Source organism: Garra rufa, chromosome 1 (genome assembly GCF_049309525.1).
Source record: "Garra rufa chromosome 1, GarRuf1.0, whole genome shotgun sequence".
Lineage (NCBI taxonomy): Eukaryota > Metazoa > Chordata > Actinopteri > Cypriniformes > Cyprinidae > Garra > Garra rufa.
In genome coordinates this window covers 35,433,025-35,458,499 of record NC_133361.1, presented here as the reverse complement: position 1 = coordinate 35,458,499, position 25,475 = coordinate 35,433,025, and the positions used below count along the sequence as shown (strand labels likewise).

Genomic DNA, 25,475 nt, shown 5'->3' with positions numbered 1-25,475 from the left:
TAGCACATAGTCTTATGCTAAGCCTTCCAGTGCTAAATATCTGCCATTCTGCCTGGGCTTTACATTCTCGAGCATGGCAGATTCTTGAATAAAGAACAGCTGTCTCCTGTATCACAGAGGCTGCCCTCAAAGACTATTTATAGACTTTTAGTAATGTAGGCACAGTCTGACTTTTTAGAGCATATGAGATGAGAAGTTGTATTTCTGTCGTCACAGAACACTTTCCCCGTGTCCTATCATCAGCACAAAGTTACGGCACACAGGTTTAGGGTACAAAATTCATATCATAGAGGTCAGCTGCTTTGCCTAAAAACCAGAAATGAGTTAGCATTTTTTAACTTACGGTTCATCATCCTGAAGTGGGTTGTTTAAAATGGGTTGTTGGTTAAATGTCTGAAATAAGCAAAACAAACCTTTTCCAAGATGTTTTATTTTACATTTTATTCTACGACATAATACATCAATGCATGGTACATCATTAAAGGAGAAGTTCACTTCCAGAACAAAAACTGTACAGATAATTTACTCACCCCCTTGTCATTCAAGATGTTCATGTCTTTCTTTCTTCAGTCGTAAAGAAATTATGTTTTTTGAGAAAAACATTTAAGGATTTCTCTCTATATAGTGGACTTCTATGTTGCCTGCAAGTTTGAACTTCCAAAATGCAGTTTAAATGCCACTTCAAAAGGGCTCTAAACAATCCCACCCAAAAAAGAAGGGTCTTATCTAGCGAAACAATTTATTATTTTCTACAAAAATTGACAATTTATGTACTTTTAAACCTCAAATGCTCATCTTGTCTAGCTTGTCTATTCCGGTTCAAGACAGTTAGGGTAGATTGAAAAACTCCCATCTCATTTTCTCCTCCAACTTCAAAATTGTCTTTCATTGCCGCAGAAATACTATCCAAGTAGAGCCCGACCGATTTATCGGCATGCCAATATTATCGGCCGATATTAGGCATTTTCCAAACTACCGGTATCGGCATTTATAATGGCCGATAAATGAATATTTCAAAAATTAAATAAAAACGGTCGAAACACCCTTCAACCATGTCATGAGTGTTGGCGTTGTATAGTTTGTCCACCAGAGGGCACTCTACACCATCCCTGTTGGCAACACTCGTGTATAACGCACCACACATCCTGCAACCTGCTGATCCAGCCAGAGTCGGGCAGAGAGAGAGCCAGTTATTCACGAGGGAGATCATCGGTGAAGTGTGTTCATGGTAGGGTTGGGAATCGAAAATCGATTCCGATTCTGGAATCTGATACTTGTTATAAAATTAAAATTTTGATTCCTCTTATGGATTCCTGGGTGCAATTTTTCATCTAGTGATCTGCCAGGACCTTCCGCGCGTGCAGTCTGCCAGGACCTTATGTGGTAATGTAAACATCAGTCTACAAGATAGATCGCGCGAAGTGCTCAAAAGTGTGGCTACGCTTTGTAAAAACCGAAGACAAAGCTACCGCTGCACACAAACTTCATCTTAGAGAGCTGCAAGGGACGGATGTTTTAGTCCCGCGCCCGCACGCTCCAAAAGGAATATATGTTATTTCGTCCCGCAAAAGCCCACATAAAAGTAGCTTTTACCCCCGCGGGAAGACAGGTATCTATGTCATCTCTTGGCTGCATGAAACAAACCCTCCCGTTAATGTTAAGGCAAAGATGATCAGAGTAATAGTAACGAACTCGCGCGTGCCTAACGTATTCATTCTTGTATATCGGAGTCGTACATAAGGCACGCATAAGTCCGCTGTTGATCCACAAACTATTCATGATTTCGGGGCTCTGATCCATTGTATTTTTGCGTGAAATTTCAAAATATTTGCATAGTTTTCAAAATGAATGTCCTTCCAGTGTTATATAATGAATGCTTACCCATAGAGGTGGATCTTGTGCGGGTCAGTGGTGTTTATGCACATATGAGCACCAGCATCAACAGATTTAGAATGTATTTGCTGTATTTTTCATTTATATGTTTATTTTATAATAAATACAAACAGTAGATATTCAGTCACTTAAGAAAGAGTACTCTGAAGTTGTAAAGAATGTCTAAATTAAATAATTTAGGAGATTTAAGTCTGTATATGTATATACATGTTAAGTTTTTAAATTCAAAAGTATAGCTTTGATTTAAAGTTTGTTTGAATATTTTTTATAACATGCAGGAGAAAAATAAAAAGGCAAAACAAATGTTTTGGTTAATAAAAAGGTTCAAAAATAAACACCTTTAGAGGAAATGTCAGGCATAGGGGGGCCTTGCAAAATTTACCCGAGAAGGAGTGGGCCCCTGGTATAAAAAAAGGTAAAGAACCCCTGTAATAAAATATGTTGCAAGCAAGCACTGAAAATAAACATGTTTGATATATTAATGTTAATGTTGCTGATAATGATATGTAAATATTAATGTTTTAAAAAGTGCAGGTATAGGGATAAGCAAGCTGAAATTGTTAAAACAGAATTTGTCTCCAGTCCTATTCAAAGTTATATTTATGAAGCTTACCAAGTCTTTTAAAACTGGTAACTTTGATTTGGTTGTTGTTGTTTTTGTGTTTTTGTTCAAAGGACTTTACGTTTCTTATCTTAAGTTTGTATTTTTATACATTTTATTTATCAGAACTTTAATATATTTTGATGTTCCTCTGTTCTGTTGTGACAATAAAAGAAACAAGTTTCTTTTTAAAATGCGTTATCATATTATGTTAGTTAAAACTCAAAAATAACTACAAATAACTAATGTTAGGGAAATCTATTAATGTTTTGTTACGCGTTTCTGAAATGTAAAAAAAAAAAAAAAAAAAAAAAAATATCGGCCGATATATCGGAATATCGGATTTTAAAACCGACAAATATTTGTATCGGTATCGGCCTTCAAAATCCTTTATCGGTCGAGCTCTACAACCAAGTGTACGTGCAAAGAAGATCAAATGGTAAAACAACAAAAAGGTAAAACAGCGATGTAGGGTGATTTTGAATTTGGAGGAGAAAATTTGATTTTCGACATACCCTAACTGTTTGCAATACACAGAGTACACGCAGAGCTAGACAAGATGAGCACTTGAGTTAAAAGATAGATAAGACCCTTCTTCCTCAGCTGGGATTGTTTAGAGCCCTTTAAAGCTGCATTTAAACTGCATTTTGAAAGTTCAAACTTGCAGGCACCATAGAAGTCGACTACACTCTTAAAAATAAAGGTGCTTCAAAAGGTTCTTCAAGCGATGCCATAGAAGAACAATTTTTGTTACTACAAAGAACCATTCAGTCAAAGGTTCTTTAAAGGAACACTCCAACTTATTAACTTGGGGGGAGTTGGAGAATGAGCCTATTTCCAAAAAAAGTGGAGTGTTCCTTTAAAGAACCCTTTCTTGCTTACCTTTTTATAATATGAAGAATTTGCAACAAAGAACCTTTTGTGAAACAGAAAGGTTCTTCAGATGTTTAAGGTTCTTTATGGAACCATTTAGACAAAAAGGTTCTTCTATGGCATTGCGAAGCACCTTTATTTTTAAGAGTGTATATGGACAGAAATCCTGAAATGTTTTGCTCAAAAAACAATTTCTGACTGAAGAAAGAAAGACATGAACATCTTGGATGACAAGAGGGTGAGTAAATTACCTGTAAAATTTTGTTCTGGAAGTGAACTTCTCCTTTAATACCCCACTATTGATTTTTTTTTTTTAATCTTTTATGTGTCTTAAAAAAAGGCTGTTACTAACAAGTGGCTTAATGGGACTACAAAGATTGTTTGGGACACTAGTCCACTTTCACAGCCTTGTTGTGTTTATAAATGCTCTCCTGCAAACTATTGTAACTCAAACTTTCCAACTTGTAGATAAATAAGACTAAATGAGTTGTCGGAAGCTTAATGGTGGTGACAATGGGAGGTGACTATGTCATGTGGTGTAGTTTATTTATAACTTAACATAAACTTTGTCTCACATTTGTGAACAAATTCATAAATGTTGTGAAGATTTTCTAGCCGAACAAAAAGTGAAAGAATCCTAAACTTTTTTTGGTCACAGAGTGATTGTCCAAAAAGCCAATGATGCTACTTCTTTGGTTGACCTATACAATTACATCATTTTTGCAGTGTGATTGAGAGATAGAGTCTGGTGGAGTCTGAAGATGTCTGGCAGTTGGAAATTTGATTTTCATTTGTTTCTAAGATGTAAGGATGGATCATGCATCAAGAGATTTCAGCTTTTTTTGGTAACTTATAGTGAAAATTTACCGTTACAGTCAAGATACTGCATTATAGACCTTTTATGGGTATTTAACACATTTGAAACAAAGATAAAAATTCTGACATCATTTACTCTCATGTTGCTTCAAACTACAGTGGAATGCAAAATAAGATAATTTAACCAAACAATTATAAACCGAAAAACATTTATTTTCTTTAATGTTTCTGTACAGTTTTTGAACAACATGAGGGTGAGTTAATAATATTTTAATTTTTTAATTGAAAATTCTGTCTTTAATTATTCACCCTCATGTCATTCCAAACCCGTAAGACAAACACAAATTAAGATATTTTTGATGAAATCTGAGAGCTTTCCGAACCTACATAGATAGTAATGCAACTGAAATGGGTGATGTTGGAGGACCAGGGGTCTCTTGGGACCATGACCTGGCCCTGTACGTGGTTGATTGACAGGTTGTCTTAGCAGATTATTGTGCACAAAAGTACTCTGGCTGGTCATGGCTTGATATGCGAATGTGCAAATCACACTTGACATATTTACCTCATAGGAGGATTTACATGAGAAATTTAAGGCAAGCCAGCGCTTTAAGTCAGTGTAGTTCAATGTGATCATTTTGAAAATAAAGCTTATCATGGCTGGGTGTGAAAAAGTTAATCCTCAAATTACATCATTACAGCCTGTGAGTTTGGCACAAGAAAAGCTTAGTCCGGTCACACTGTGACTGTCACAAAGGACTTGACAGATTGTGGACAGTAGCAGATATATTATTTACATAAAAAAAAAAAGGAGTAGCATTTTGTTAACAACACAAACAACAGACATAAAAAACTAAAGCAAATCTAAAGGCTGGAATACACACAACCTTTCTCCCATTTTCTCCTGATTTACAGTCTGGAGAGGTTGACGCTAGTTGCTAAAAGTCAGAGCCAATCTGCAGTTTTGAGTTGACAGATTTCACAGAAAATCGCATAGTGTATGATGGCCATAGACATAAGCTTCAGACTTTGATTCCACCCAGTCGGAGATGATCAAACATGATTTAAAACACATTATTGTTTTAATTTGTCACACATTTGTCTTCACGTTTGTTGTGATCTGAATGACTTTAAAGTGTGGTAGTGTGTCACCCTCCGTCGTTTCCTTTGTGACTGTTACAAAGTCATTTTAAAATCTGTTATATTTTAAAAGTTGTTTAGTGTATTCTAGACTTAAGCAGCTTTTGGTACAACCTTGTGTGACTTGTTTTTGATTGTAACTCAAGGTGCTGATAAAAAGTGGTCTCTGAGTCACCAGACATGTGTCAAGGTAAATGACATAGAGGAGGTACACGGTGACAATGCATTTAAGGCAAAGTGTCACTCTGACTCTAACTAGGGCGCAAGCAACACTATTTATTAAGCACTAAATGACAATAATCTCTTCTAACAGGCAAGTTGTCACTTCATTACATTATGAATGCAGGTAGCCATTTCAAATAATGTTTTTTAAGCCCACTAAACATAAAGACTTAAAAACATTACACACGATATTGTAAGAATACAAAAACCTAAGTAAATTTGGGCAGTGTAATCCGATATTGTGTAATTTTACCTTAAGCATGTGTGTATAAATCTGATTGCTGTTTGAGAGAGAGGAAAGCACTCTAGCTTCACATGGGATGACCACAGACAATAACACTGGCTAAAAATGGAAACGGTCGAGAGATTAAATATGTCTTTCTGAGTTGACAAGGATTTAGAGTTTTCTGCTTTTGCACAAATGTTGTTTTCTCCCCAAAGCATCAGCATTTCCTGTTTTTCCATTTTTCATGACTACAGTGAAATAACTACAGTTGTCACGTAAATATAAAGGTCTGGGTCCAAAAGCAGGGTGAGTAATTTATTAAATAAACAGAACGCAACAAAAAGCCAAGCACGGCACAAAACTGAACACAAAATAAACAGAACAGAGAACACAATCTAGAGCTGGGGTTTCAAGAACACAAGAGTTAACATGACAGGATGGAAGACAATGCAGACATGAAGCAGGAGTGAAAGGTGAGAGTTCTTAAAGACCAGATAGTGAACAGCTGTGAGTGAAATCAGTGCTAATGACAAGACAGACGTGAACAATCAGGGGAGTGCAGTGCAAGGGGAACAGCGACCTCGAGAGGCTGAGGGAAGACCCACAGCCCCGATCATGACAGTACCCCCTCCCTACGGAACGGCTTCCAGACGTTCCCAAAGTCTGGAGGGAGGAGGAACGGAGGAAGGCAACTCAGGGGGAGGGATGGCGGGCCAGGCCCGTGCAGCGGAGTTCCATGGACCCGCCTCGCCACCCGAGGAACGCGAGGCGGCCCCGCCGCCAGAGGAGCGTCAGCGGACGCCGCCGCCATAGGAACGCGAGCTGGCCTCGCCGCCAGTGGAACGTGCGCGGTCACCGCCGCGTCAGAAACAGAGAGCGCAGTCGCCTCCGCGTCAGGAACAGAGGGCGTGGTCGCTTCCGCGTCAGGAACAGAGACGGCGGTTGCTTCCGCGTCAGGAACAGAAGGTGCAGTCGTCTCCGCGTCCGGAACAGAGAGCGCAGCCGCCTCCGCGTCAGGAGCAGCGAGCACAGCCGCCTCCGCGTCAGGAATAGAGAGCGCAGCCGCCTCCGCGTCAGGAACAGAGATCGCGGTCGTCTCCGCGTCAGGCACAGAAGGCATAGTCGCCTCCGCGTCAGGAACAGAGAGCGCAGCCGCCTCCGCGTCAGGAACAGAGAGCGCAGCCGCCTCCGCGTCAGGAACAGAGAGCGCAGCCGCCTCCGAGTCAGGAACAGAGAGCGCAGCCGCCTCCGCGTCAGGAACAGAGAGCGCGGTGAGGGCCGCGTCAGGAATAACAACAGTGGTCGCCTCCGCGTCAGGAACAGAGAACGCAGCCGCCTCTGCGTCAGGAACAGAGATCGCGGTCGTCTCCGCGTCAGGCACAGAAGGCGTAGTCGCCTCCGCGTCCGGAACAAAGAGCGCAGCCGCCTCCGCGTCAGGAACAGAGCTCGCGGCCGCCTCCGCGTCAGGAACAGCGAGCACAGCCGCCTCCACGTCAGGAATAGAGAGCGCAGCCGCCTCTGCGTCAGGAACAGAGATCGCGTTCGTCTCCGCGTCAGGCACAGAAGGCATAGTCGCCTCCGCGTCCGGAACAGAGAGCGCAGCCGCCTCCGCGTCAGGAACAGAGCTCGCGGCCGCCTCCGCGTCAGGAACAGCGAGCACAGCCGCCTCCACGTCAGGAATAGAGAGCGCAGCCACCTCTGCGTCAGGAACAGAGATTGCGGTCGTCTCCGCGTCCGGAACAGAGAGCGCAGCCGCCTCCGCGTCAGGAACAGAGCTCGCGGCCGCCTCCGCGTCAGGAACAGCGAGCACAGCCGCCTCCACGTCAGGAATAGAGAGCGCAGCCGCCTCTGCGTCAGGAACAGAGATCGCGGTTGTCTCCGCGTCAGGCACAGAAGGCGTAGTCGCCTCCGCGTCCGTAACAGAGAGCGCAGCCGCCTCCGCGTCAGGAACAGAGCTCGCGGCCGCCTCCGCGTCAGGAACAGAGAGCGCAGCCGCCTCCGCATCAGGAACAGAAGGCGCGGTGAGGGCCGCGTCAGGAATAACAACAGCGGTCGCCTCCGCGTCAGGAACAGAGAGCGCAGCCGCCTCCGCGTCAGGAACAGAGATCGCGGTCGTCTCCGCGTCAGGAACAGAGATCGCGGTCGTCTCCTCGTCAGGAACAGAGATCGCGGTCGTCTCCGCGTCAGGAACATCACAAGTGGTCGCCGCCGCATCAGGAACAGATTGAGCGGACGCCCTCTCTCGACAAAACGCCTCCGCCATCGCCCTATAGTAGGGGCGCACCGCGCCGCCTCAGCGTTAAGGGCATCCATCACCACCAAACAGGCGTAGATGGTCTCAAAGCGAGTGGCCGACGCCGCCTCCGCCTCCTCAGAAAAAAAATTACTCCCCGCTGGACCCATCTGTGATGTCTGCATTCTGTCACGTAAATATAAAGGTCTGGGTCCAAAAGCAGGGTGAGTAATTTATTAAATAAACAGAACGCAACAAAAAGCCAAGCACGGCACAAAACTGAACACAAAATAAACAGAACAGAGAACACGATCTAGAGCTGGGGTTTCAAGAACACAGAGTTAACATGACAGGACGGAAGACAATGCAGACATGAAGCAGGAGTGAAAGGTGAGAGTTCTTAAAGACCAGATAGTGAACAGCTGTGAGTGAAATCAGTGCTAATGACAAGACAGACGTGAACAATCGGGAGTGCAGTGCAAGGGGAACAGCGACCTCGAGAGGCTGAGGGAAGACCCACAGCCCCGATCATGACAACAGTGGCAGTGTGATTCCACATCATCAGGAAGTTAAGAAATGTCTGATCAGACTTGTTCATACCAATGACATTTGTAGTAAAGTTGATAAAGTCATATGGCAAGGTAAGGCAGTGTCTCCCCCAAAATTGGATTTTGCATAATACAAAATAAAACTAGCCTGGAAAAATCCAGACCCTAATCTATTAAGATTAAGGGTCTGGGATCGAGCAATGAAAAGGACCTAACTCGAGGGGCGGCACCAAGCGTGCATTTGAAACTCTCACTGAACGCAATTGGATAACGCCACGACCAATCACAACAATACATGGTGTGACGTATCCAGAGCGACTGTGAACATATAAGAGTGGATTTCAATGTTATAACATAAGCAATGTGACAAGATTAATAACTATTAATTACGACAGCGGAATCAACCTCATAAAACAATTAGGTCTGATCAAACTATTCATTATATCAACTAATATGTGGATTGACACTAGCGTTTCATTCAGCAGTGAGACATATTGTCCTGTTCAAGTTAGGCTAACAGTTACTGTATTACTATTGAATAGTTAAGTTTTTCGTTACAGTAAGTTTACCAAGTGACTCTTACCATTTGTAAATGAGATGGACCTCATCCACCACAATCCCGATCAGGTTGTCCCGGTAGACCTTGTTCGATAACATTTATCGCCACTTCTTTTTTAACAGCCAAGTCTCGAGATTGCCGAATGCTATCTGACATTGCCCGCTTCGGATCTGTTCCTCTTCGTGCTTAACTACCAGCGGAGCTAACTGATAGATTAAACTCTTGCCGTATCCAGTAGGCAAAACAGCAAAAACGTCCTTCTGGCAAAGGAACAATTCGAGCGCGGTTTTCTGTTCCTCTTTTAAATGAAAGGCCAAGTCGGCCATTGTAGCGGCCAAAGCCGTTTGAAACAACTGGTTTTCATCTGTAGATCTCTTTCAATGTTTACTAATGATTCCAGACGTCGCAGTGCTGTCGTCATCAGCTTAGCTCGCCTCTGGCCCGCCAAAATCAGATACACCGATTTGATTGGTTCCCAGAACTGCTTACGTATTGCAGTAACATGCATCATTGCTCGATGCCAGAGTGTCTTGCAGAGACAATTCAAATTGTGCTCTCGCGAGACCTCTGGATTTCCAGGGTAAAATAAAACAACACAAATATAACAATACAGGTCCTGGTCATATAATTAGAATATCTTCAAAAAGTTGATTTATTTCACTGGTATACAGCTGCGTTGACCTTGGACCTCAGAAAACACAGTGGACCAACACCAGCAGATGACATGGCACCCCAAACCATCACTGATTTTTTTTTGTCTTTAGCCCAGGCGAGACGCTTCTGATGCTGTCTGTTGTTCAAGAGTGGCTTGACACAAGGAATGCGACAACTGAAACCCATGTCTTGCATATGTCTGTGCATAGTGGTTCTTGAAGCACTGACTCCAGCTGCTTTGTTTTTCTAAAGTAAAACTGTACAACAGTGACACCAGCAGGTAAAGTTACAGCAGAAGTCCTGTCTCTTTCACCTTCCCTGAGCCCATTGAATTTAAACAGACCCCCTAAACTGTGCGGTGAGTTTGGTTTGGGGGAATTGAGAATGAATGGGGGGAAAGTCAAATGAGAGGAGGCAATACCTCTGGTGCCTCTGGTGTTTGTGCATGTTCTGCATTCACAAATCAGTCTGAATTAACAATATAATGGCATTTGGGAAGACTTAATAAAATAGTAAGCAAACAACTCAAACACTTACATATCACCACTTTATCAAGTCAAATACTTCAGCTGGCTAGAAAAACATGATCTGTGTGTTTTTTTTTTTTGAGAATTCAGCATGTATCTCTCCGCCTCTGTGTTTACCGATGATTCGTAAATAAGTTTATTATTAAAAAGAACAGCTGAATATCAGCTCATAAATAAAATATATAATTCTTTATATAAAATATATATCTATTTTTTAATTGCTATTGCCTTGAGTTGTTGTTTTGGAATAGATGTAAAATGCTTAAAAACACTAAACTGATTAGATGTATACTTAGTTTTATTAATTACTACTTGGTTAAAAATACAAAATTGATTTTTATTCTGGAAGTGTAATGTTTATTTAACCAAGAATTTACACCATTCACATTTAATGATAAAAAACTTTGTTCTCAAAATGTGAGAACACCACACCACTGATTAAATTATATTTTCACTTAAATCCACCTTTTTCTTCAAAGCGGAAGTAAGCCTATAGGTGAGACTTTCGGTTTATTATCTTCTATAGAGGGTTTGCACTTACGTCAGTGGTTTGGTCAGTTACCTGGATGTGTGGCAATGTTGGTGATACTTGGATGTAAATAACAGCATTGATGGCATGGTTAATGTACAGCTGAATACATTGTTCTGCTAACTTATGCTGTCTAAACCACAGAAAAACTGTGTGGGAGCTAAACCATGTAGAGAAGAACTTAGTAAGCAGGAGAAGGCACAATATTTTGACAGACTAAAGTTAGTAGGTGGTAAAGATATGTACGAGCAGAATTAATTAAAATATTAGCCTAATATTTCACCTACCTGACTGGAAATGATAAGAACAAACACAAATGTTGTCAGAATTCTTGACCTGGAAATCCTGGTTCAGTTTGTCCAAACACCAGCCCTGCTGAAAAAAACAGCATACGCTGATTAGGTATGTTTTGGTGCTGGGATGCTGGTTTTAGCTGGTTGTTGCTGGTCCTTTGCTGGTTTATGCTGGCGCTTTGCTGGTTTATGTTGGTCCTTGACCAGCAACATGACCAGCATAGACCAGCAAAGGACCAGTATTAACCAGCTAAAGACCAGCAAAAACCAGCAAAGGACCAGCATAGGACCAGCATAAACCAGCAAAGGACAAGCATTAACCAGCTAAAGACCAGCATAAACCAGCAAAGGACCAGCATAAACCAGCATCCCAGCACCAAAACACCTAACCAGCATGCTGTTTTTTTTTTTCAGCAGGAGGGCATTGCTCAGACAGATTTGTGCACTCTTCTCCTTGATTTGTTGTTACTTTTGTACTCCAAATGTTTTTTTCCGGTCCGACCAATTAGTACAGCCCCAAACATGACAATAATTGACCATTTTTAGCAGCAATTTGCGAGTTCGGTTTAGTGGCATTGTTTACATTCAGTGCCGCCAAAATATGGCGGACTGATTACGCGTCGTGAAAACGTATACCTGACAACATTATTTATACTCTATTGTGTCACATTTCATCTATTTCATGTCTATTTCCTCTCTAGACTGTGGGCTTTCATCATTATGTGTGTCCCAGTTATATTTTGTTTTGTAGCTCCTGTTTGAAGACTCGAGATTACAGCTTCTCAGTTTTAATTCTCATATCACGTTTGATCTGATGCCAAAGACTTTCTATATTTCTATACTATAGTGCAACCTGATGTCTTTGAAAGACCCCTTCGATTGAAATCGCTTAATATCAGCAACACTTTGCATATATCACACAACCTTAAAGCCTTTAAAGTCCTTAAAACGTAAACATTTGACGTTCTGTTTGGGAACCACCTGTTCCTGTCATTCTTAATGGCAAAAAAGTTGTCTATATAAAAACACTACCCCTCATTTCTGTTGCATAAGATTTAATCTGTGGGCAAAGTTGGTGATGTTTAGGATCATCTGTATTAGAGGGCTGTAGCAGTGAATCATGTGGCTCGCGCTGTATCGGACCTCCGCGAGGCGCTGATCACGAGAGGAATGGGCAGACGGTACACGTCGCTGGATGCGCAGAAATCTCTTCAAAATGCCTACATTCTCGGTCATGTACAAGGGAGCTGTCATGATTAGCAGGTAAAAACCTTTGTTTTGTCATGTTGTGGTAGTTGAGCTGCATTGTAGCTCGTTTTTTTTTCACCTCATTAGCTTCTGTGAGCTAGAAGCGCTCGAACGGTCTTGTAAGAAGCCTCGACGAAACGCGCGTCTTCACTTTGCCCGCTACTGTCGGTTTTGCTGACTTTTGGGTACTTTGTGGTATCTGGGATGTGCTCAGGTGTGTCACTAACAAAGCGTGCTCTCGAACTTACTAATATAACTGGTGAGACAAAGGAGTAAACGTGAGTAAAATGTGTTGAACGATGGTTACTTCATTCGTTCTTATATATAAACTGCATTGACTGCAATTATAGTGTGGAAAGGGCGTATTTGATTTCATTTGCCCGCTATGTTTTGAAGAATACACAACAGTGTAAAGGATGTACTATTAATGTGCTCTAATCACCCGGAGATTATAATGTATTTGTGCGTACGCACTAAATCCATTCATACATACTACATGGAATCCATAAGAATTCATAGACCAGAGGTTTTCAAAATTTTTGATGGCAAAACCCACCCAAAATTATGATCCATTTGCAAGGGACTCACTTTGTAAAATATAAAGACAGCTGGACGTTTTCATGCACAAAGACCATGTGAGCAGAGCACTATATTAAGCATGATATTTAGGACAGTTTTTTTTTTGTAAAACTAAATAGTTTGCTTTCTCTATTAATCTAAAAACCAAAATAAATCATTTAAATATTGCTAATCTGGAAAATATTTACTTTTTACAGTAAGTATTAAAAACATCAACAGTGAGAAAACCAAAAAAAGATACAAAACAAGTACTAAATATTCTTAAACGTATGTATAAACATTTGATGAACTCTCTGAAACCCATGTGTGTTTTTACTTCTCATTAGAATTAAAAACAACAACATGATTAGTCCCAGGAGTTCTGACCAGTTTTTGAATAAAAAATAATATGTGACCCTAGATCACAAAAATATTAGTCATAAGGGTCAATTTTTTGAGATATTTTTTGAGAAATTGAGATTTATACATTCCCGGAATCTGAATAAATAAGCTTGTTAGAATAGGACAATATTTGACCGAGATATTAGAAAATCTGAAATCTAAATATTGATAAAATGAATCCAAATGAAGTTCTTAGCAAAGCATATTACTAATCAAAATTTAAGTTTTAATATATTTGCAGTAGGAAATTTACAAAATATCGTCATGGAACATGATCTTTGCTTAATATCCTAATGTTTTTTAGCATAAAATAAAAATTGATAATTTTGACCCATAGAGTGTATTTTTGACTATTGCTACAAATATACCCATGCTACTTAAGACTGGTTTTGTGGTCCATTTGGTAAATGTGATAAATTATTGCATTAACCATATTTAATTCCTATGTTTAAATGATTGCATTAGCCATTTTATTAATATCTTAAGTTGCCAGGTTAACATTAACAGCCCTAAAAAGATTTTATTTATTTAGTATTTTATTTTATTTATTTCCACTGACCCCCCCTACTATTTTAAAAGCCTGTTTTAGAGGGCGCTGTGCTGGTGACAGTGGACACTCTTTGTTACGTAACTCTTGTGATGCATGTTTAGCTTGAATTGTAACCTCAGACGTAGTCTTAGGTTCAAGCAATCTGAAGTACAATTTCAAGGACATTGCAGTGAGTCTGCAAGAAAGGCTGGACTGTGATGGAAGCATGTATTCTTTCTGGTATAGTAAATGCTCAAAAAAGTCAGTGCCCTGATATATTGCCTCTTTTAAAAGAGACCTCATATTATTCATTCTTACAACAGCATTGTGTTTTCACCACCAAAGGGTTGAATTTCTTTAATGAATTAATTTTATACTTAGTTCTCAAAAATCTGAATCACACACAGATTCTGAGTCCATTTTAGGAGCCTGTCCAAAGCAGGACATTCTTGCTAAATAATTTATACTGATTCCCCACTGGAATAAACTGGTCTTGATACTAATAACAGTCCACAGGCACAGAGAGTACAGCAGATTCACTCCACACATAAACTCTGTGTATTTTCTTACAATATTCAGATATGAATTGAATCACAAGCTCCGGCTCAAAAGAATTTCGATAGTTTGTTTCACATAAAAATTTAGGTTTCTCTGAATCTAACAAACCTCACTGTGTAACTAAGCTTTCCATGTTTTAACATAGATGAAATACTGTTTTTTCTCTGTGGACAGGACACTAATGGGTCCGTATGGAGTAGATCGAGCAGTGCATTCTATGGAGTTTACAGACTGTGAGAATGGATTAGGTAAGTGCCTCATAACATATTAATTTGTGTGTTTGTATAATTGACCAAATATTCCATCTGGGTCAGATTTACTAAACAGGCCAAATTAGCGTTAAAGTGCAATTCCATAAAAGCGCCAATGGGAGCGAAAAATTCTGTGTGTGATTTACTGACAACGCTCATATTAAAGAACGCATTATTTCCATAATGATTGAATGATTGAGCGTGATTCATTTTAATACTCTCCTCCCATAAATTTTGCGTCTGAAAATGTAACTCCTACAAATGCATATTCAATAAGATCAGGTGCAAAAATAACTGTTTCCATGTCTTTTCAGCACTACTTCTTCACAGCATATGTTTGGTAAATCCTGACAGTACTAATTTAACGGCAAAAGACAGTTTGCGCTAGCGTATGCTGTTAGTAAATCTTGCCCTCTGTCTTCAGTCTTTGGGTACCATCTTAGAAATCATCTTTTTTTTTTTAAATGCTTGCTTAGAAGGGTGCAGATTGAGGCTGAAGGGTAACTAAGAATTATTCAAGACATAAGAAAGGTATGGAGCCGCACATCTTCTCTTAGATTTTAATGAGGCCTATTGTACAGCATGTGTGTCTGATCTCTAATGGCTATGGGGAAGTGAAATAAGATGTATGGCTGAGTCTCGGAGCGAAGCGTTGGGTTAGGTTTAGGGTACGGTTGTTTTCCAGTCTTTCAAGTCTTTGTTATATTTATTCCGCAGCCTGATCTCCCTCTTCACAATAGATCAAAAACATTATTTGAAGGCAGCTCTAAGCTTCTTAAACCTGTCCTTCTTACATCCCAACTTGCACAGTCAACAATCTATTGTGTTACAAGGCGATTCTGTTTTAGGAGACATTTTCATGAGACTCAGGAATAAAAACAGCACTGATAAATCAAATATTTCACTGCACGTATTTGCAGTGCTATCATGTACAGACTTAAGTGTGACACTGTCATAAGCATTCAAGGGTTTTCCAGGACACAGTCCTCAGTCTGCATTTATTTTTTGAGTTAAGTGAAATTTTTCGAGTTTGAGTTTAGTACAGAGCACCCTTTGTGGATAACCGGGGTTGCAGTTCTCTTCTCATTAAAGTGATTTTAACTCTGAAAATTTATCTTGAAGTAAATCTATTAATATGCAATACCAGCTCAAAACTCAATTAGTGCCAATACATTGTCTGTCTATTAATACCGGATAAGCCTGAAGCAAAAAGAGGATATTTATTATTCCGTGAGTGTGACTAAACCGTGTGACCAAAAGCCAATCTAATGCATCCGTACTGTCCATCAAGGGAAGTGTCTTGGCATGTATTCTGCTTCTGAACTGCCTGCAAATGAATCTTCCCAGGTATGGGTGTGAAAGATGCTCGTCTCATTAAAGGCTTTTATGTTTTATTGGCGTCAAAGCTTGTTCCTGTTGTTTGAGCAATTAATGGCCTGATTTGAAACTGATTTGCAGTTGCTCTCTCAAATAAGCAATCTGTTATCCTTTTACACTGACATCTAGACAATGAGTTTATTTAATATAATTGTTTTTAGATGAACCCTAAGTTTATCAGTTTTTTCATTACATGTTTTTGATCTTGAAAAAAAATTATCCATGCATATATATATATATTTGGACCACATACAGTGCCTTGCGAAAGTATTCATACCCCTTAATTTTTATCACGTTTTATGTTGCTGCCTTATGTTTAATTGCTTTAAATATTTTTTTTCCACATCAGTTTACACTCTATACACCATAATAACAGCAAAAATAGAATTGGCACAACTTTGTAAATGTATTAAAAATAAAAAACTGAAATAAGTACACTGCATAAGTATTCATACCCTTAATTTTTTTTTAACCTGGATGAAAAAAAAAAACACAAAACAATTTAGCGCTTCGGAATTTTTACCGATATAGTTGATGGAAATGTCTTATCGATAAAATTTCTCATGTGTCGACATAATCTTTTCCCATTTAACTTTAGCGCATAAATTCTAGATCTATACTTCAAATGTTGCAAATGTCGAGAATTTAGTAACGTCAATGATTCTAATAAGCTCAGGCCGGTCGCGTTCGCCTCGGCGCCCGCTCAATTTGTGATCCGTTGTGTAAATCCTTCGGCCGGCTGACCGGGAAAAGTCCCGGTCGTCCCGATTGCCACTCCGCCCCCGGCAGCAACATAACAAAATGTGAAGAAATATGAAAGATATGAGTGAAAAAAATACTTTTGCAAGGCACTGTAATTTTCAATCAAAATATCATACCTGGGTCTTTGGGTAAAAAGTCAGATTTCTCTCTGTCAATGTATGCCAGTCATTTTGCCTGCTTAAAGGGCTAGTTCACCCAAAAATAAAAAATTCTGTCATTAATTACTCACCCTCACGTCATTCCAAACCTGAGAGCTTTCTGACCCTGCATAGACAGCAACGCAACTGACACATTCAAGGCCCAAAAAGGTAGTAAGGACATCAATAAAATAGTCCATGTGACATCAGTGGTTTAACCTTAATTTTATTAAACTTTTGTGTGCAAAGAAAACAAAAAAACCGACTTTATTCGACAAGTTCTTCTCTTCTGTGTCAGCCTTCGACGTGCGTTCACGAGAGTACCACATTGCTGTCTATGAGAAAGCTTTCGGATTTCATCAAAAATGTCTTAATTGTTTTCTGAAGATGAACGATGGTCTTCTAGGTTTGGAATATCATGAGGGTGTCTAATTAATGACAGAATTTTTTATTTTTTGGGTGAACTATCCCTTTAATTTATTTTATGAAATAGAAAGTTTCCAGTATAGAGAGATTATTGAGATAAAGTGTATTGTTTTTAGCACAACTTGCTACCTGTGCATTATGTTTTCATGTTTTCATGACTGACGTCTTCATCTCATTTGAGTGCACATGATTTTTAAAAGGACTATTCATTTAGTTTGATTTAAAACATTCTTTAAGGATACTTTTAATATCATTACCTTTAACTTTAGTAAAGTGAAACAGGATTCCTGTGTGTTTAACTCACTTAGTAATCGATTCAGTCCAGCACAGAGTTTACATCACTTGAAGAAGATCATTCTGTCACCATGGAGATTTGAAGCTTTACAGAGTTGGTATGGCCCCCTGAAATCCAATAAAGTCATTTCACTCCTCTTGATGACCTCAGGGGGATGCAAACCTCACGGCATATACCTGAAACTCTGAAAATCCTATGTGTGTAACACCTAAAACTAATACTGACCCAAGTTAACTTTAAATCCTTATTTCAGGGAGACTCATTTGAACATAAGCTGTTTAAGACCTCTATTATCAGAATTGAAATCAGACACAAATGGTAACACACCTACAGCAGCTGGGGTGCAGTATTTATCATATTTACATTGGGATTAGTGTCCTTTTTAAAGTGACTTATATATATTTTTAATGTTTTAATATATTTTAAAATGTAATCTATTCTTGCAATGGCCAAGCTGAATTTTCAGCATCATTACCCCAGTCTTCTATGTCACATGATCCTTCAGAAATCATTTTGATTTGCAGTTCAAGAAACATATACTCTTATCAATGCTGAAAACAGTTGTGCTGCTCAGTTTATTTGTGGATATATTTTTTTCCAGGATGTTTTTATAAATAGAAGGTTCAAAACAACAGCATTTCTTAGAAAAATAAATCTTTAGCAACATTATAAATGTTTTTACTATCACTTTTGAACAGTTGTATGCATCCTTGCTGAATAAAAGTATTCACTTCTTTCTTTTTTTAGTAATACTGACCCCCATTATGAACTTTTGAATGCTAGTATATGTTTACACTTTAGACTTTGTTGATTTTTGACTTTGTGAAAAATGTATTTTATTTTTAACTATTAAAATGGTTTTGGGTTTCTAAATGGCAAGAAATTAGAATTAAACCTCTTTTAGTAGGCAGAAATAGGATGAATCACAGTCTGTTGTGTCAGAAATCAATAGTGAATATTCAGATCTATCATTTTATATTCACTTGTGATCAAACTGTAGTGGCATTCCTTTAACAATGAAAATGGCCATGCAGTCCTGTTGTAAAGAACTGCGGTATGATTTCTGTTTTATTTGCATTTATTTGAATGAAAAATACAATATCAACAGGTAAACAAAAGTGTGAAAGAATAATATTTTACTTTGAGTAAATCATGCTTTCTCTTTTCTTAAGGAATCAAAGTGATCGGTGGTGTGAAAGAACAAACAGGAGAGGAATATGGTGTTTATGTGAAGAGGATCCTACCTGGTGGCCTTGCTTCCAGTGATGGTAAGATTTCTCAAATATTTTTTTTATATCAGTTTGCATTAAAATTTGTCTAGGTGGTTTCCTAAAATATCTAACATTGTTAGAACATCAATTTATAGTCTCTCAGACACAGGTGCAAAAGTTACAGATTAGACCAGTGTGAATTTCCATGCTCGTCCAAGCTAGTTTATGCTGGTTTGGTGCTGGTCTAGCTGTTAGACTATCTGTTAGCTGTAGTGCTGGTTAGACGAGACGGGAGACGGTATCCAAATAACAAATACTTTTAATATAATTCTTCAGAAGGAATCATGGGAAACATCCACATACATAGACTAAATCAATGACCGACAAAGGACTGAAAACTGGGACAGACTTATAAAAGACAAACTAATGACAAGGACAGGTGAAAGCAATAATCAGGGACAAACCAACTTCAACAGAATAACAGGGGGAGACAAAGGGAGAAACCAAAATAGAGCAGTGCAAGAACAAGAAACACAAGGATACATGTAACATTACTCCCCCCTCCCGGTAGGCGCGTCTCACGCGTGACAATACCACCGGGGAGGGAGGGCGGGCGCCCTGGAGGCCGCTACAGGACAGGAACTTGGCGGTCTGGGAAAGCCTCCAGGGCAGGTCAGGGAGCCATGGCGGATCAGGGAGTTCAGGAGGCCATGGCCGGACAGACAGTTCTGGAGACCATGGCGGGTCAGGGAGTTCAGGAGGCCTTGGCCGGGTAGACAGTTCATGAGGCCATGGGGGGTCAGGGAGATCAGGAGGCCATGGCCGGACAGACAGTTCGAGAGGCCATGGCGGGTCAGGGAGATCAGGAGGCCATGGCCGGACAGACAGTTCGAGAGGCCATGGCGGGTCAGGGAGATCAGGAGGCCATGGCCGGACAGACAGTTCGAGAGGCCATGGTGGGTCAGGGAGATCAGGAGGCCATGGCCGGACAGACAGTTCGAGAGGCCATGGCGGGTCAGGGAGATCAGGAGGCCATGGCCGAATAAACAGTTCAGGTGGCCATGGTGGGTCAGGGAGATCAGGAGGCCATGGCCAACTAGACAGTTCAGGTGGCCATGGCTGGACAGCCCTCGTGGCCTTGGCCTCAGCCTTCGGCCTGGCCATTTTCTTGGGGAAATTTAGGGATTTAGAATGGCCCTCTGGCAAAGTGGGTTCTGGAGGGAGCTCTGGAGGAGCGGACACTGGAGGGCGCTCTGGAGGAGCGGACACTGGAGGGCGCTCAGGAGGAGCGGACACTGGAGGGCGCGGACACTGGAGGGTGCTCTGGAGGCGCGGACACTGGAGGGCACTCTGGGAGGCTGGGTGGAACCAGCGGAGGCTCAGGAAGGTTGGGGGGAACCAGCGGAAGTTCAGGAAGGCTGGGTGGAACCAGCGGAGGCTCAGGAAGGTTGGGCGGAACCAGCGGAGACTCTGGAAGGCTGGGTGGAACCAGCGGAAGTTCAGGAAGGCTGGGAGGAACCAGCGGAGGCTCAGGAAGGTTGGGCGGAACCAGCGGAGACTCTGGAAGGCTGGGCGGAACCAGCGGAGACTCTGGAAGGCTGGACAGAACCAGCGGAGGCTCAGGAAGGCTGGACAGGATCAGCAGAGATTCTGGACGGCTGGACAGGATCAGCGGAGACTTGGGAGACTCAGGAGAGAGGATTGGGGCCGTAAACTCCATTGGGAGCGCCATGTCCATAATATTCCTAATTTCCATCCTGGCTGGAGACCCAGGCTTGGTGGCCATTGTAGCCGAGGACCCAGGAACGGCGGCCATCTTGGCCGGTAACTCAGGAACGGAAGCCATGTTGGCCGGGAACTCAGGAACGGAGGCCATCTTGGCCGGAAACTCAGGAACGGAGGCCATCTTGACTGAGAAGTCAGGAACGGAGGCCATTTTGGGTGCAGACTCGGGTGTTGCAGCCACCTTGCATGCAGACTCAGGCGTTGCCACCCTCTTGCGTGCAGACTCGGGCGTTGCAGCCATCTTGCGTGCAGACTAAGGCGTTGCAGCCATCTTGCTTGCAGACTCGGGCGTTGCAGCCATCTTGCTTGCAGACTCGGGCGTTGCAGCCATCTTGCGTGCAGACTCGGGCATTGCAGCCTGTTGTGCTGACTGCTGGGGCTGAGGGAGACTATGGAGCTTTGGAGGATGTCGGGGTGTTTGGGACGTGGCAGGTGGTCTGAGCTGTTGGAGCAGTATATGGCGGTTCTTGGCTTCGGGTGAGCTGGTGCGATGTGGCGTGCTTCTGAGGGGGCTGGACGATGCATCGGACTGACATTCTCTATTTGTTCTATCTCGAAATTAGAGCAGTTTAAATAAAGAATGATATTGACCAATTCGACAAACGGGAAATCGTGAACAGAGAGATTGCAACGAATAGTATCTTTGTCCAGCCCAAACAGAAACACGATGCCGATAGAGGCGTCGGGCCAGCTCACCTGATGGTATAGCTCAATGAAATCCGCCACATACCGTTCCAACTCCCGACCGCCCTGCCTCAAACTCCACAGCCGTTCCTCAGCACTCACGTTTGGGTCGGTCATTCTGTTAGCTGTAGTGCTGGTTAGACGAGACGGGAGACGGTATCCAAATAACAAATACTTTTAATATAATTCTTCAGGAGGAATCACGGGAAACATCCACACACATAGACTAAATCAATGACCGACAAAGGACTGAAAACTGGGACAGACTTATAAAGACAAACTAATGACAAGGACAGGTGAAAGCAATAATCAGGGACAAACCAACTTCAACAGAATAACAGGGGGAGACAAAGAGAGAAACCAAAATAGAGCAGTGCAAGAACAAGAAACACAAGGATACATGTAACACTATCATAATCACATATCGTTATCAGCAAAATGTTTGCATGGGAAGTTCAAATCTGCTGTGATCAATGAGTTTAATTAAATTGCTCTGATCCACAGCTTTTGCTAATAAACAAAATTAATCAATCTTGTTATTATCAATCCAAGCCTCTACTGTGGCATCTAGAGATAAGCTTTACATTTACACTGAAATCTGTTGAAGTATAATAGCCACATAAAGTGAACCTGAGATTTTTGAACATTTAGACACAAATTAAGAAAGGAAACTGTGTCAGTGCAGCTGTTTACATTTCTGCGAAACAGACTGTCTGTCTCAGTGCGTATACCTCTGCTTAAGTCTCTCACGTGTGAAGGGGAGTTAAGCGTCATCCCTGTGCTTAGAGTTAATGCCCCTGATGGACTGGAATTAGAGTCTGTCTCCCATTCTGCTGCTGCCGTGCATGGGGTATATGGGAGCTTATATGGGCGCATGCGCTCTGAGGGGGCTTTGCTTGTTTTTAGCCGCGCTCACACGATTGCTGTCAGCAAGCTTCCTGGCTGATTTCTATGGATTGATGGAAAGACAAATCAAGCATGGTGGTATTTACCTGGCAGACAGATATTCTGAGAGAATCGAGACAGCTTTTCACAGTCCCGATAATCCAGGGTGACTGTAAAATCGGACACTGGAAAGGTGATATTTGGCTGAAGTGAAGTGAGTAGGACGTAGGTGACCCCTTTGAGACTCTACAGCTTGTTCCTTCTCGGATTTGATTTGTTCTGATAAGATATCACTGAAGTGATGGTAGAAGGGGTCGAGAAGACGTAACCCTGACCTACATTGGAGTGAGATGTTATTAATATGTCCTGTGGAAATAAAAAAGATTGAGGGCCGTACGCTGTCTCTTCTACTGCTACAGTTTGCTCAAACACAGAAGGAGTCGCTAAATTATTGCACAAAAGAGTATAATGACTGCCATACAATTTCTTTAAGAATCTGTTCTGACCTATTTACTTTTTTATTTAATCATACAAAGTTGTGAGACACTATTGTGTTGAGTGTATAATCATAATCATGGTCAGCTGAGTCAACAGCATTGAAGTTCAAATCACAGTCACCATGCAATTACTTAAAGGAGTAGTTTACTTTCAGAACAAAAATGTACAGATAATGTACTCACCCCGTTGTCATCCAAGATGTCCATGTCTTTCTTTCTTCAGTCGTAAGGAAATTATGTTTTTGAGGAAAACATTTCAGGATTTCTCTCCATATAATGGACTTCTATGGTGCCCCCTGAGTTTGAACTTCCAAAATGCAGCTTCAAAGGGCTCTAAACGATCCCAGCCAAGGGAAGAAGGGTCTTATTTAGCAAAATGATTGGTTATTTTCTAAAAAAAATTACAATTTATATACTTTTTAACCTCAAATGCTCGTCTTGTCTAGCTCTGTGTGTACTCTGTGTAAAGATTTAAAAAGCATATCAATTTCAAATGTTTTTAGAAAATAACCGATCGTTTCGCTAAATAAGACCCGTCTTCTTAAGCTGGGATCATTTAGAGCCTGTTGAAGCTGCATTTAAACTGTATTTTGGAAGTTCAAACTCTGGGCACCATATAAGCCCATCATATGGAGAGAAATCCTGAAATGTTTTCCTCAAAAAATAATCTCTTTTCGACTGAAGAAAGAAAGACATGAACATCTTGGATGACAAGGGGGTGAGTACATTATCTGTACATTTTTGTTCTGAAAGTGAACTACTCCTTTAAAGATGAAGACACGCTTTGCAGAGGTAGTTCAATATGAGATTTGTGGTTAAAAAGTATATAATTTTTTTTAAAGAAAATGTTCAATCGTTTCTCTAGAAATTTAAATGCCTTCATTTCTGACTCTTCCAAGGTGGTCTACAGATTCAACGACTACGAAGTGAACTACAGATTTAATTACATAAATCAACAGCTTGGGGTTGTTGATAGGCGAGGCGGCATTTATTTGATTTATTTGTTTTATTTATGGTCTTTATGTTTTGTTTTGTTTTATTTTATTAATGCTTCATTAGGAAACCTGCAGCCTGGAGACCAGATCTTGGAGGTGAATGGTGAAGGCTTGATTGGCGTGACAAGTGAACGGTACATACCTTGCTCTCTTGTGTTTTTTATTTATTTTTTTGTTAATGCTCTTGTGTTCTGTTAGTGTGAACTTCCTGGGATAACTTTAGGATAATATCACATCTGAAAATGCCTTAAAGATTGTACTGTTTTGGTCATTTATTCTCTTTTACCTCTTTTAACAGAAAAATCCTCTACCTGCAAAATTAGCCACTTTTTAAAAGACTTCATATCTCATATTGTTGTTTGATTGCAGAGCGGTGGACATTCTTAGAGCAGCATCCTCAACCAATCACATGCGCCTTCTGATTGCCAGAGATGAGGAAGCCGGGTAAGCCACTTATCTATGCATTATAACATCAGCATAACCTGGCAGGATGTAAACATGCCGACATGTATGTTGCCAAAAATGATCCGTGTTTCATTGATGTGAAATGGTTGCACTCTGTGAGCTACTGGCATTGCACTACGCTATTTTTTTTTTGCAACACAACTCGGAAAATACTGATCCAATGACCACAGCTGCTAAAAGAGTTTACAGGTGTGAAGGATGTTAGTGTAGGGTTAAACCACATGCTATAGCATCGATTTTCCCCTACAAAGAGTCTAAACTCCCCCCGGGTGAAATCCGTGCTGAGAAACTCCTTCAGTATCTGCGGCGTCATGACAAGCGTCAGCATGTTTACATCCTGCCAGGATGGCATCTAGCGTTTCTTGTCTCTGCCGTTTATAAGCTCTGTCACTAGCTGTGGTCTACTAAAAGCCTCAAAGGCATCAGGCCTAAAGTGGAGAGAACTTTAGGAAGTTTATTCGTCCACAGGCATCTTCCCATTCTCTTCTTTTCTTCATTGCTAGGAAAGCAATGAAGAATTACATCGCTTCTCTTATTGCCCTTCAACTGAAAATTACAACCAAAAGTCGCACAATGTGGCACCGTATCTGTATTTTTTTTTCCAAGTTGTGTATTTCAAGTTGTGTTGTGGTAAAAATAGCAACAGATAGCACCAGTAGCTCACTGAGAGCAACCATTCTACATAAGCAAAATAATGGTGCTATAAAATATGTATAAAACGATGTGTAATTTTTTAAAATAACGTCAATCTTTCATAGGTTTTCTACTACAAGAGACATCATTTATGTTATATTAAGCCATACAAGTCTTAATACCTGGGGTTTCCTTTAAAAACATTTATTTTTAAAAGTTTTAAGAAAAATGGAAAAAAGTATGTGTTTACAAGATAATACTTTCTGTTTCTTTGTAAGTATTTGTGATATCTAATAGCAAAATTGTTTCATTTTTTTCATCATTTTTTTCAGTATATAATGTTGTGATCCCTAAAATCACAATTTATTTATTTATTTAGACAGAACAGTGCAAAAACACCTGTTAATGCAACTTCTAGTTCAAATAAGTGAGTAAGCCACTAAAATACAAGGTGATTCTCCAATATTACTGAGCCAATACTTGCTTTAAGATTAATAGGTATTTATCCAAATTTTGATATACATCAGACATATATGTGACCCTGGACCACAAAACCAGTCTTAAGTAGCATGGGTATATTAATAGCAAAAGCCAAAAATACATAGTATTTTTGAGTCAAAATTATCGATTTTTCTTTTATGGCAAAAAAATTATTAGGAGATT

General features: G+C 40.6%; 1 protein-coding gene across 3 annotated transcripts in view; it reads left to right on the top strand.

The window, feature by feature from the left end:
• Window positions 1–25,475, top strand: part of LOC141334184 (syntaxin-binding protein 4) — a 64,888-nt gene that overhangs the window by 9,343 nt on the left and 30,070 nt on the right. The window contains exons 1-5 of one of the 3 annotated variants that reach the window (XM_073839315.1): window positions 11,737–12,377; window positions 14,584–14,657; window positions 18,830–18,925; window positions 23,779–23,848; window positions 24,084–24,158. In XM_073839315.1, the coding sequence (XP_073695416.1) occupies window positions 12,310–12,377; window positions 14,584–14,657; window positions 18,830–18,925; window positions 23,779–23,848; window positions 24,084–24,158 (383 nt within the window). In that variant the 5' untranslated portion in view covers window positions 11,737–12,309. Of the gene's footprint in view, window positions 1–11,736; window positions 12,378–14,583; window positions 14,658–18,829; window positions 18,926–23,778; window positions 23,849–24,083; window positions 24,159–25,475 lie in introns of those variants that run through there. The other 2 variants (XM_073839312.1, XM_073839314.1) reach the window with 2 other exon arrangements.